Genomic DNA, 14,379 nt, shown 5'->3' with positions numbered 1-14,379 from the left:
CCAGGACAACGGGACCCATCGGTCCCGCAGTATATTACATAATTTTAGGAGTCTTGGGAACATAATGCCTAATTTCTTGTCTGTACTACCATCAACAGTCATAAGGTTACGTGTACACCCCTAAATAATACAGTAGTTCTTGTAATTAATGTCATTTTCAGGTTCAATGGGCATTGGTCCATGCTGACGGGACCCATTGGTCCCGCAGTATAATGATGTAAAAAAAAATGTAAATATAGGTCAAACATAATCTTTTATGCTTTTATGTCACTTCTGCAAGTTATATCTTCTAATTAAACAAATTTAAAAAATTAGCACCGGGGTTTCGCTAATACTCAAATGCTTAGCAGTGAATGTGTTAAACAGTCTTCTTCTTCCATGAGCTAATATATTAATTCTTTTGCACATATTGTGTTGATGGCAGTCATGTATGTCACCCGTTTCTGGGTAAATCTTGTGATCAAGTAAGTAGAATCCAAATTTGAACACGGAGACAACAGACAACAATCAATATATCTATCTCTTTAGACTTCTCTTCACCTCACACATGACTGGAGACTTGCCATAACTCTTGAGAGCCTGTTTTTAGATGATCAATACTCATGGTTCTGTGATTTTATTATAAGACGTTAACAGCAAAATTAAAATTTTAAATAGCGCATGACAACCATATATTTGAACTGTGTTTATTTGATGGAAATAATAAAACTTGTTCTTCATAATTCAACCATTTTTGTGTTGTGACTCATGGGTTTTACCCTGAGTCCTTTGTAAGGATGACAAATTAATGGGATTCTATTGTAATTATGGTTATTCAATGCTAACAAAATATTACTGTACTACAGTAGAGTCCCGCCGATCCGAACCCCGCCAATCCGAAAATCCGCCTAATCCGAACACGGCTAGGAGAAAATATAAAATTGCTAAAAAGGCAGGAAAATAAATTAAAACCAGTTATTATAGTAAAACGTAAGTTTTATTTCTCAAAGCATTTACTTACTGACATATAGAAACTGAAATTACATTTGAAACGTTAGATGATACATACATTGTACGGAATTTATACTGTTAATAAATGAAACATAGTACTGTACTGTACTGTATTTATAATGTACAAACCCCTACGCAAGGCTTAGCAAATAATTTGTACTTTAACTTGGACACAATAAGGGATAAAAACGTAAAACAAAACACTGCAAAACCCAACACTTTCTTAAGACCTAAAGTCAGTGATCTTCTTTTGACGCAACACACTAAAACGACTGGACGATGCAATGTTTCGCCAACGCCGAATGAACATTACGTCATTGGGAGTAGCAGCGGCATGTTGCTCGACGTAGCGTAGAGCGAGGTCAAAGGCACTTGCAGATGCGCTGTGTGGAACAATATCGGTAGTTTGGGCGTCTCCCTCATCCTCACTGCTACATGAGTCATCAGCTGGGACTCCTTGCACCTGTGCCACGATGTCTTCGTCTGTGTACTCCTCGAAGCCTTTGTCATCTACAGCCGTCCACTCATCAACACACTCCTTCTCTACATTTTCGCATCCCGGTATTTTTTTTACAAGAGGAAGAAGTTCGCATTCATTTACCGGTGGAACAACCTCTTCAACAAACTGCAGATCAGGCCAAAGATTTTTCCAAGATTTCTGCAGAGCTCCTACGCTTGTGTTCTCCCAAGCCTCTGCCACCCAGAAAATTACATCTTTGATCGTGATTTTCTTAAGCTTTTGGAGAATTGTGAGGTCTTCATTTTCCTCAAGCAGGCTTCGGAGCAGCTTTTTCCGATAATTTTGCTTCAACGCTTGTAGAACTCCTTGGTCCATTGGTTGTATGATCGAAGTAACGTTCGGTGGTAGAAAAATGGCTTTTATATCACCAATAACCAGCTCTAAGTCATCCGGATGGGACGGAGCGTTATCTATGAGTAACAACGCTCTATCAGGCAGTCCATTTTCTTCATTGTAGGCTCTCACGTTGGGCACAAATTGTTTCTCAAACCATTCTTGAAACAAAGCACGATCCATCCAAGCTTTCTTTTGGTTTTTATAGTAAACTGGCAGAGCGTTCATATTCATGTTTTTAAAACATCGAGGTTTTTTGGATTTACCGATAACCATCAAAGGTATCTTATTGGTGGCGGAAGCGTTGCTGCATGCTAATACGGTTAGTCGTTGCTTATCCATTTTAAATCCTGAAGCGGACTTTTCTTCTCTTGAAGCTAGGCTCTTTGTTGGCAACGCTTTGAAATTTAGCCCCGTTTCATCAGCGTTGTACACTTGCTGGGGTGAGTAGGAGGATGTAATTTCTTTGAACTCCTGAAGATACTCTGCGGCTGCGTTGCTGTCTGCAGACATCTTTTCGCCAGTTACAGTCAGTTGCCTGATACCGTGCCTTTTTTTCCACCGATCTAAAAAACCGCAACTAGCCGAAAATGACGGATCGCCTCCCATAAGGATGTTTAGTAGAAGCGCCTTTTCTTTAATAAGAGGGCCGGTAATGGGAATGCCTTTTTGTCTCTCTTGAGAAAACCACAAGTAAAGTGCTTCATCGAGTTTGTCATACGATGGCACAGTAGTAGTTTGACGTTTTTCTAGAGTGTTTTCACTTGTAACAGAGCAAAATTGTTCGATTTTTGCCCGCTTCTTTTTCCAGTCACTGATCGTCGCTTTACCGACACCAAATTCAATTGAAAGTTGAGTAGCACTTTCACCATTGTCTAGTCTTTTGAGAACTTCCGAGTTTTTCTTTTAACGTACACGAGTTGTGTTTACGTTTACTAGCCATAATGATATCGGATATACGCACAGAGCAGAACAAAGAACAAACAAAACTGCAAACCACAAACTACAGAATACACAGTAAGAGCACGTGCTGCGCGTATGGAAGATTGCACTAAACTGTCGTCTCGCCACTCGTCACCGGGGTGGGTGGTGGAGGGGATAGGGGTGAGGTAGTGGCAGTCCAATAGTTTTGCGCGCCACACTGTTTCAAGGTCACCGACCAACTCGCCCCGCCCACCACAGACAGGTGGCTTCTACTAGATTCATTACGCACAAACAATGGCACTCAGTTTCGACCACGCGATGTTACCGTACAAAGACAGGAAGCTGTAATATTATTATTACGTTTAATACGTACTTACTATTGTTTATTGCATTTGATTATTGTATGCATTTAATTGTTTTAAAACCACGTAAATTGCACTTGAAAGTTGATAAATGGTACTATTTAACAAAAATCCGCCTAGTCCGAATTTCCCGTCAATCTGAACAAGGTTCGGTCCCAATTAGTTCGGATTGGCGGGACTCTACTGTATAATTGTTACGGTTTTTTTGCGCTTTTCTCTGAAATTTGTCTGTTTAAAAATATAATTCAGTGAACATTGGAGGGATTCTGTGCTCTATATGGAAACTACAGATAATTGTATATATTTTTACAGACTGACAACGGGAATCAAACTGGTTCTGCAAAAAAAATAAAGACCATGAAACCTAAAAGGCGTATAAGTTCTGTAAGTGAACAGAAAAAAGACAGTTCAACAGATGATTTACAGTTACATTTAAAGGTAAATAACTTTTATAAATTCAGCATTAGCAATTTTTTCTTTAGTCAATGTCTTACTATATACTATATTATTTCAAATTTCATCTAAAAATCTGTTTGTTTATTTCCAAGTCAAAATTGTCCATATTTCCTGTTTGTGTTACAAAGTAATTAAATGTAGCTCTTAATTGTGTTTTCGCTGTATCACTTTGGTGAATCAGCTTTTCTCTTATTTTCTTTTTATCATTAGTTTTTTATTTGTTACTTTGGTAGATTGGTTACTATAAATCAACTATCAACATTGCAATAACAGAGGAAACTAAACGATTCAGTACAAGATTTTGTTCAATATCTTGAGTGAAAAACACAATAAATTATCTGCGTTCATTGTTATCAATAGTGAACTTTGGATGTTCATCCAAATATAAAACCATATCAAAGTCCGAATATAATTCTAAAACAGTTATAATATCATTATTTATAAGGCACTCGAACATAAACTCTAATGTGTAAAAAATATAGCTGGGATCGAAAGTATCAAAATTATGTTTGTATAAGATTTATAGATAAATACTTAAGAAATATTATGCTATATAAAGTTTTATGAACAACATCTCAAAACTATAAACACTTCACTTGTACTCTTTGATTTCTCATAGCTCAAATGAAATCCATATATTTTAGTTTTCTAATGGTAAAATCAGGTCAATAAGAGTAATTTTAATAAATTACAAAAAGAAAATGTATTTTGCTTTTATGATGTCTATTGACTGTAGTAATGTTCTGTAACTGTTTGTTTTGTTGTAATAAGTTTTCTAACTTTTATATTTAATAAATGGTAGATTTTCTAAATTATGTAGACATCACTGTTGGAATAGCAAGGCAATATTAACATGCATATTAAAAAATTGTTGATTTGGTTATACTATTTAGTTATAATTTGTTATATCTAGAAATAAAAATGTAAAAACTGCTATTTAGAGAAATATTATTTGTAAATCCATTGCAAACTTTTTGTTTAATTCAGTTGGTTGTTTTACATTTTTAGTCTGTTGAAATCCACAAATCTGATGACATACTACAAAAGGAAGTAAATAAAACATTAGATAGCTCTGTGACTGAAGAAAGCCAAGAAAATATGACTGAAGTGGTGAAGGAGCAGCTTAAGGTAAGTGGAAAGTTAAAGAGTGGCATATTTATCTTAAAAGAATAATGAATTTGTGAAGCCATATATATTCAAGAGAATACTCCAAAGAAATTACAGTTAATAAATTTGACCAGTGTTGTCATTTTTTAAATTCATTTTTCTGCAATGGCTGACTATTGCTCCCTAATATTTTCTTTTTGACTTTATCAATGTTGTTAAATGTCCTTTCATAACCCTCTCCACATGTTGAAAATAAGAAAGAAGTCATTCAGACTTTTGGAGAGGCTCATTTGGTCTAAGGCAACTTGCGTGTATTTATTGGACAGGCGTCATATTGTTCAGAAATTTTTAAAATATGGCATCACTTACAAGTCTGTAAAACAACGTTTTAAGGGCATTGTGTATTTACATTTGACATTTTAATTCTATTGTTTGTACAGGATTTACTACTAAGTGTGGAGAATATTTGCTCAGAACCTCCATTTTCATATACTGTGCTGATTGTCATGGCTCTGGTATCAGCTGACAAACCTAGCGTTCAGCTGTTTGAGATCTTCCAATTCATTCGGGAACAGTTTCCATTCTACCGGGACCGAAACACATGGAAGAACTCTGTCAAAGTGACCCTTGGGTTGAACAGTTTCTTCTCAAAAGTCTGCACAAGTTCCTGCCATAAGAAGGCGCAGGATCATGATGGCTGTTGGACGATTAACTCTTTGACAGCTTCACAAGTCCTTCAAAGAGCCCTGGAAAATATTAAAAATAAGGTTAGTTTATGTATTTACATAGGTATCTGCTTTGCCATGTCAGTGAGCAACTGGCACACCCAATTAATTGTTTTCAATAAGACAGTATACAACATTTTTACGTAACTACAACAAAGTAGAAAATAATCGTAATCTTGTATTTTAAGCACTAATTTTTAACTTCTGTAAACTGCTTATAGTCTTTCCACTTTACTAAGTTACTTGAAGCTAATTGTCCTGTCTTTTCTTGTTATTCTATCTATCTATTCTTATGGGACTTTCAAAGTAACCTTTTTGTAAATAAATCAATTTTTTCTAACGTTTATATTTTCTTGTACTAATGTTTTTTGTTGCTTATTGTATTCTTGAAATGTTTCCAGTAATATAACTGTGTAAATTACAGGTTAAGGTGTCTGATTGGAATGTAAACTATCAGGACAACTATAAAGACACAAGTCGCTGTCAGCATATAAACATTTGGTCAGGTCTCTCTCTGTCCATTGATAGTAAGGCCAACCAGTGTATAGATCCTACCAACCATAGCATTACTCATACTCTTGTCTGATTAGACACACCAGGGAACAAGAGGGTTACTTCAACCAGAGTTTTTATTGTAAGTAGGAATAACTTGGGTACTTGTTTGCTCCTTTAGTCTGTGTTTTTTATTCATCACTTCATACCAATTTTGCCTTGAAAAACCTTTTTGTTGACAGGGAAACTCAATCACAGTTAAGAACGCAATACAATCAATTTTCTCTCCTTTCCATTATTTCAATATTGCCTGCAGCCTGATTTATGTCATTCAAAACTCTTCAATGACCAAATCACTCAGGTATTGTCAATCTAAATCCTGAATAAAACACTCTGAATAAAACATTTGTTACAAATTTTGTATGAACGATAAAAAGACCAAGAAAATATGCAATATGTGAACACAATTCACTGTAAATGTAAAATTCTAGATCAATAAATTTCTCAACTTTTCCCCTCAATTCTAACCCAGTTGGAGAGAATCACCTATCTTGGTTTTAGTGGACCAGTAGTAGCTCAGAGTGCAGGCTTGAGTGATAAGCTATTAACTGAGTTTCTCTCGGTTAATAACCAGTAGTAGCTCTATGGGTAGACTTCTGAGTGTGAGTTTGTATAATTTTTGTTACTTAACTTAATAGTTTACAATACTTGATTTCATATATGTCATCTTGATTGAAATAATTTCTGACTTCTTTTTATTATACAATATATATCTCATGTGTTCTTGGTGTAAGCGACCAACCCTACATTCTTATACAGACATATTTCTCCTTTAATTACGGTACATTTTCTGAACTAAGCTATATTGTTCAATGCCAATTTTTGTTAGGAAATATCTTGTTAAATTTATCTCAACCCTAGCATTTTTCATACTTTGCTGTTTGGCATAATGTGTTTTTGTTTGGATGTTTATATTTCTCGTTTAATTACGGTACATTTTTTGAACTAAGCTATCTTGTTCAATGCCAATTTTCGTTAGGAAATATCTTGTTCAATTTATCTCAACCTTAGCATGTTTTCCCTTTGCTGTTTGGCATCATGTGTACCATGTTTGTTTGTTTGCATGTTTAGGTGGTTTGATAGCTGTGTGCGTTTGTCTGCATGTATTAATGTATTGAGAGAAAATTTTATAGGATATAACATATGTAATTCTGTAAAATAACGTTGCAGTAGGAATAGTAATAAATACAGATAATTTTGTGTAATGTTTGTAAATAACATTTGCAAGATATTATCTATGTCTCACAAAATATTTTATCATGAATAACAAAGAAGAAAAAGCAGCAGTTTCACTTAGCTTACTTTAAATTTTTCAGGATCAACTATATTCAAGCTTTGTACCAAGATTTACAGGCACAGGCCAAATACCCTTCTATGCTCTTATGTTTAAAAAAGTGTGAGCTTCTTTGACCCTGCTCTACCAATTTTGTTCCTCTTTGGCTGTAAACCTACTTATAAATATGGTTGTTTTTCTTTGTACGAATTCATAGTTGAATTGAAGACATATATGTTGACTATTGTAGCAATAAGAATGTTTTATTATGCTAAACTGTGTTTGATGAATAAGAAATAACTATAAAAATTAAATACTAATACTCTTTATCTAGCAATCAACACATATCCACCTTGTGAACATAAACTCACTTTTGCTATTCTGCAAAATATAAAGTATCTACATGTAAAATGTATCATTTGAAGTATTAGATTGTGAATTACATTACGTTATATTTCTTCTTTCTTGTCATTCATGCTTTGACATTAACAGCTGTTGATAATCTGCTTTGTCACGTCACTATAGGAAAGTGGTTGTGTTTTGATATCTGGTGGGTGGGGGTTTTATGATTGTACTTTGTTAACAGTGTAATATTTTTCGTAAATAGATTATAGTTCAAAGACATTTCTTTTGACTGAAAATTGAGATCAATGCTTATATTTGATTGAGCTGTATATTGTAATAGAGTATATGTTTACCAATTTTAATATTTTTGACATTATCTAGCTTATACCTAATACGATTGTTTTGATATAAAATGGAACCTTGATGTATCGAACCTCATATTTCGAATTACTTGAGAAATCAAGGTTTTGTCATTCCCATTGTTTATTTCAATACTAATTTTAACTGTATATCCTACACTTCCGGTCCTACACTTAATTTGGCATCTAGAGAACACAACCATGAGTACTTGAATTTTTCCAATAATGCATTGGTTAATAATTTATCTAGCTAAATTTTCATAACAGATTCGACAATTACATCTCGAATCTGAAATCTGTTGCTTCACTAATTATTGGAAAGAAATAACATTCATGTTCCACCACTCCAGTCCAAGAACATAGTGGCATGTGAAATCTTCATGAAGCCAAAATAGTAAACAATATAATTTGTATTAGAAAATATTGTTGCATATTGCATCATCTGTAGGAAGTTTTCAACAAATAACTGCGTTAAGCTGTAAAGTCTAAAAAAATACAATAGCTTTAATTTTTATTTAAATGAAATTTCCAGATTGATTCAAATTCCAGCCATATGGAAGAATATGCAAGCTCTACTATAGAAAATAAGGGATATAATGATTCACATGAAGATTTTGAAAATTTTATACTTAATGTAAGTATTATCACAAATGTGATCTACCTAAAATGTTTGTAACTGCTATTGTGGTGCAAATTCAATGGAGTAAGGTTTTTAATTAGTTGTAGAATCATTGAAAGTAATCTAAAGTTTCTTAGATAAAGAGAGAACATCTACATAGTACCTCCAGTCTAAGCCACCAAACCATCAAGGCACTACATATCCTATCATGACTGAAGTTAAGAATAGTATCTCATAAGCTAGAATTTTAAAAGGAGAATGAACAGTGGTGATTCGGAAATTTTTTTTAATAGGGTGTTTTGTGTTATTTGGCATCAAGTCAAAAGATCTTTATACAAATGAATAGTGTCAGATGTAATATAATTTAACTCACAGATTAATTTTCAACACACTTTTACATATTCTATTAGGACAGAATCTATGGTTAAGTCAAAATAATTATATATTATTTTAAGTTTAAAAAATCACACATAGGTTGTAATTATTATGGAAATGGATAGAACATTACATAAATTGATACATTAAAATAAATCCTTTTAGTGGATGTGGTAAGTTCTTCAAAAGAGTAGACTGCTAAGTGAATTAATTATTTTTTCAATAGTCAAAAACAAAATTCTAATTGGTTTGTAATAATTTGTGTGATATTTTTTGGAATTACTCTTAAAATCTTATTCTCCATGTATGTAGGTTTTTGTTTTGAAAACCTCCGTCTATGAATCTGAGTGATAATATGCTTGTTGCTGGTATTGTAGGTAGGTGGTAACGTTTGTATTTGAGTTGAGAATTTAATTTTTTGTGTGTAGGATGGTTTCAAAGGTTTATTGACCAAAACAGTCAATATTTTCAGATTCTGAAAATTAAGTTTTGTTGATTCGTTATTGTTAAGGTTTAACATAATCACACTCTTTTGTCATTTAAAAATACTATTCATATTTATTATTTTTGTAGAGCCATACAAGCGTATACAGAAATAAATTTGGAAGTGTACATTGACAAAATAAATATATATATATTACAGTAAAAGGACAAGCATAAATTTCAGAGTTAATTTTCATTAGGATTTTATGTAAATGTTCATGTACCAATTCAGATGTGTGTCTACTAATAAGCTAGGAATCATGTGATAATTTGTTTGTTCTATGCTTTATGAGTCGTAAGTTATTATCGGTCCCTTTAATTAAGTATTTTGCCTAGTTTTTAAATGTATAAGACTAGTTTGCTGTAGGTTTAGAATAAGGTTGTGACCTTACAGAAATTTCCCAATACTTTCCAGTTCTACAAAAGAACAAATTTCGGTTTCTTCAGCAGAATTTGTTGATAGCAACAAATTCAAGTCATCTGCATAGAGATAAAGTTTGCTATTTAAATGATTAAATTATATATTGATGCTCTATTCATCCCACTCAGATAGTATAGGAATAATAGAGGGCTCAGAACTTGCATTACTCTAAAATTAAGTAGCTTGAAATCTGAGGGTGCTTTGATAATTTTGTTGTAATTACTTAAGTTTGTAATTCCAACATACTGTGATCTATAAGAAAGATAGTAGGTATCCCACAAAATTGTAGCTTTTATAATAATTAGTGTTGAGTGTTTGACACTGTCAAAAGCTTTAGTAAGATCCATAAATATGCCGCTTGTATATTTTCTTTTGTTTACTGATACTATAACTGATTCAATAAAATTAACAGCCACATTTACTACTGACCTACCCAATCTGAAGCCATGCTGACTTTGGTCCAGAATATTGTTTTATTTTCTAAAAAGTCTATGAATTTCCTGTAGATTACATTTTCATATATTTTAGAAAATAATTGTAACAAAGATTCAGGTTGATAATTTAGCACATTTCTAGTGTCATTTTTCTTATGTAAGGGGAAATTTTTGCTGTTTTTAAATGGTTTGGAAATGTACTTGAGACGAATGAAGAGTTAAAAGTGACAACATTTTTCTAATGCGTGTATTTATTCGTACATTTTTTGTAATGTCAATTTAACATCCTTCTCCAATGGCAGATGTCACTGATGTAATTATTAATATGCAATGTTGATTTATATTCTCTTAAGAGGACAAGGGAATGTTCTTTCTCCTTTCATGTTGCATCTTATGTTTAGAATATGTTTTCGAAGAAATAATAATTATTTTATTTTAGATATGCCATAAGTCTAAAGGAGACAATGGTTAGCTAATATATCCACTCATAATAATAACTTCAAATGTACATGTTTTATAACAGTAAATTATTAGAGAGATGTTATATTGATTAATTAATGTTCTTGAATACTCATCAAGCAGGCACTTACTTATTTGTACTACTTACAAACTTACTTGGAGTGCAAAAAACAACAGCACTCAACAATTATATTAGTTTTCATTGGGTCTCTATATTTGAAGTAAATAAAAATTGCTAACAATTATATTCTTACCTCTAATCAGTTTAATATGAATATGGGATACAACTTAATTCTATTTCCTTTTATTTTTGTAATTTTTTGATTTGTTTTAGATGGGAATGTTAAAACAGGAAGGTTATCTGAAAAATGAAGAAAACAAATTGATTCTCAAAAACAACTCTTTTTCAAAATCAAGTGAGGATGTTAAGGTATTGTACAAATTAAAGTTGGACGAAAATGTAAAGCAAGAAGATTCAAAATTTTGTGAAAATTCAAGTGTTACTTTAAATTTAGAGGGAGACATATCAAAAGGATATACGGTGGCTAAATCAGTTATCTCCAGTGTAAAGGTATCTATAGACCCTCAATTTAATGAGCATGAGCACTGTGAGAATGTAGACACTACCAACTTGAACAAAACTGATATTTCTCTTGGAGGATTGCAAAGTTCTAACCTCTCGGATTCAGATGTGAAAGGGAACTCAGAGTTTCCAAAAATAACCGAAAATTTGATAATTGATGCTGATAAGGAAAAGAATATTTATTTGAATGCTAACGATTCAGGCGAACTTAATATTGTTGAGTGTTATGCGAATAAAAAGTACAATATTTCTCAGTTTAATGAACATTATTTTCCGCGAAAAGCACATGAATCAGAAGATTTAATGTGCAATGTTTGTGACAAGAAGTTCAGTTGCCCATTTGTTCTAAAACAACATAAGTATGCTCACTCCCAGGCCACAACAAACGCTTGTTACAGTTGCCATAAAGTGTTCCCTAGCGCAGAGGCTTTGTCGATTCACTTTTCCAAAAGACATCCGCATGAGAAAAATCGACACACAAAATCACCCAAATGTCAGTCCACTCAACTGATGAAAGATTTTGACTGCGAGGCTTGTATTGCAATTTTCCCTTCCAAACTGAACTTGGATTCACATAAAGAATCTTCACACGAGAGCTTTCACAAAGTGAAATGTATTTACTGCAAGGACTCAGAAGATTTATACTGCAAGGAAAGTATAGTGGATCACATAGTGCTAGCTCATCCTGGCCGCAGTACTGTTCTCTTTAAGTGCGATGAGTGTGGTGCGGTCTTCTATTGTCAGGAGTCACTAAATAAACATGTAACATTGGTTCACTAATCAGATAATGTGTAAAAGTGAGGGAGTCGAGCTTGTTTATGATAAAAGTGCCAGTTAAGATTTCTTTATACTTTCTACCTTTTTCTTGAAATTCGTGTGTTGTTTTATGAATGAATATTTAATTATAATTACAAAAATATTAGCACATTCTGTCATTAACAAGAGTTATTTCAACTTTTTGTTACAGATACAAGTTTAAGTAGTTAGCTTAACAGTGTAAGCATTACATTTAGATTATGATTTAAGACATTAAAACGTAGTATTAAGTCATCATTATCCAAATCAGCTTCCTTTTGGCAAATTAGAAGAAATGATGTTGAAATCCTGCATGTTCTACATTCCTGGTTTTAATCCTTTAAGATCTCATTAAAAGCATTTCCATTGTCCCCAGATCTTATTTATTTTTAGATATTGTACAGCATTTATACTGCAAAAAGTCAAATGTTTTGTATATAATATATTTAATTAATAATAAAAAAGTAGAAGTAACTTCCAGTTAGCCATTGTTAACATGCTGTAAAATTCTCTGGTTGATATAATATGTTAGGTTGACCCCAAAAGACTAATGATTTAAAATTAAGGAAAAATTGCAACCAGAATTATGAAAACTATGGTTCTGATATCAATTGTATTATTTTTAGAGTTTTTACTTTTCAATAAGATGTTTTTGAGCTATTTAGCTGATTTGTAAAGAAGCATAATTCATGTTCTATATTTAAAAGTGTTGTTTATAAGATCTCTTGAAACTTTTTTTAAACTACTAATGCTTAAAATACATACAGTACTTATATCTTTACACGATTTTATGTTATTTAGCAAACACTATTATATTTTAAAAATCAATATTTTAACTATTTTATATTTTTTGTAATAGTAATTTTTTTATATTTATTTGTAGGATTTGTCACAAACAACTAATTATTATTGATTGTATTTTTTCCAGTGCACCATATTTTTTCTTAAAGCATATTTATACAATTTGTGAATGAATTATGCTATTGATTGATATCATTCATAATATAATGTTACTGTTATATTGGTTTGATAATAACTTGTTTGCTATATGCTAAAAAAGGAGAGTAAGAGTAAATTTAAAAACAAATAAATAAAAAGTAGTTGTTATAGGATTTAAGTGACTCATGCAAGTCCACAAATTTTGGATTTGTTAATTCAACAATCCAGCAAATTAAAAATTTACTTTGATTACTTTATTTTACCAGACTAATTGGAATGTCCTAGTTGATTTTATGAATGAAGCAGTTACATTAACTTATACCTACATGTTTGATTATTTTACAGTGCAATGGACTGAATTTATGAAATAGTAATGTAGAATTGCTTTAAAAATGTAAAATGTAACTTACATTTAGATATTTTTCTCATGGTGTAATTACAATTAATTTTAGGTAATGAACATTATGGTTAATAATTGTTTTGTTCATAAATTAGCTTGCACAATTATTCTAAACTTTTATTGAAGTAGTTAAAAATGTTCTTTTGACATTTTGCATAAAACAATCATGAGACTCAGATTTTAAATAAAAAATGATGTTAAAATTCTATACAAATAATATGTTACAGGTTTACAATCGGCTAGGAAAGACATGTTGATCTTAATATTAATTTTCTATAAAGTATCTTGTGTTCATAATATATTTACCATAAATAAAATAATACAAATATGAACTTAAGACTTATAGTGGGTAAATATAATTTTTATACTTTAAGAAAAAGGACAAAGAAATTCATTGTAGAAAATAAAATAAATTTAAGATTTCATATTTTAAGTTTTGTGGGTTTTAATTTTTAAATATGGAACCATTATTTTGGAATACATGTTACGTATTTAAATCTTGTATAATATTAAATATATTGGTACTTAGCTTATTAAAAACATTTTCACTTTGTAAAAATATACATACTTGTACAATGGGAATCCTTAAGACTATTATATAATATATATTTTAAAAATAATGTGAAATTGTAAATATGTAAAGAATTGTTGTTTTAATATTAAGTTTTTGTACCAAGTAAAAAATGTAAAAGTGACTTTATGTGTTTTTATATCTGTTTACCCACCCCTCCCCGCAGGCAATACTGCTGTAAATAACAAAAATTAATAAGAACAAAACAATTAAAAATTAAAGAATTGACATACTGGTTTTAACTGCAGTAATACCAGTACTGCGCAATTCAATGTAGGAACACAGCATGCCTGCAGATCTCAAGAACTGTACTGTCATTTTCCCACAAGGATAAAGCTGTGAAATGCGCCAATG

General features: G+C 31.7%; 1 protein-coding gene across 5 annotated transcripts in view; it reads left to right on the top strand.

Moving 5' to 3' along the window:
• LOC124359366 overlaps positions 1-14,150 on the top strand; it is a 140,758-nt gene extending 126,608 nt beyond the window's left edge. For 4 of the 5 annotated variants that reach the window (XM_046812055.1, XM_046812054.1, XM_046812052.1 and 1 more), the window contains 5 exons: positions 3,442-3,567; positions 4,594-4,713; positions 5,133-5,459; positions 8,479-8,580; positions 11,072-14,150. In XM_046812055.1, coding sequence (XP_046668011.1) covers positions 3,442-3,567; positions 4,594-4,713; positions 5,133-5,459; positions 8,479-8,580; positions 11,072-12,100 — 1,704 coding nt within the window. In that variant the 3' untranslated portion in view covers positions 12,101-14,150. Of the gene's footprint in view, positions 1-3,441; positions 3,568-4,593; positions 4,714-5,132; positions 5,460-5,841; positions 6,052-8,478; positions 8,581-11,071 lie in introns of all 5 variants that reach the window. The other variant, XM_046812056.1, reaches the window with a different exon arrangement.
• Positions 14,151-14,379: the final 229 nt, after the last annotated feature.

This window comes from Homalodisca vitripennis, chromosome 4 (genome assembly GCF_021130785.1).
Source record: "Homalodisca vitripennis isolate AUS2020 chromosome 4, UT_GWSS_2.1, whole genome shotgun sequence".
Lineage (NCBI taxonomy): Eukaryota > Metazoa > Arthropoda > Insecta > Hemiptera > Cicadellidae > Homalodisca > Homalodisca vitripennis.
Note: the sequence above shows the minus strand (reverse complement) of the source record. Positions and strands in the feature narration are given on the sequence as shown.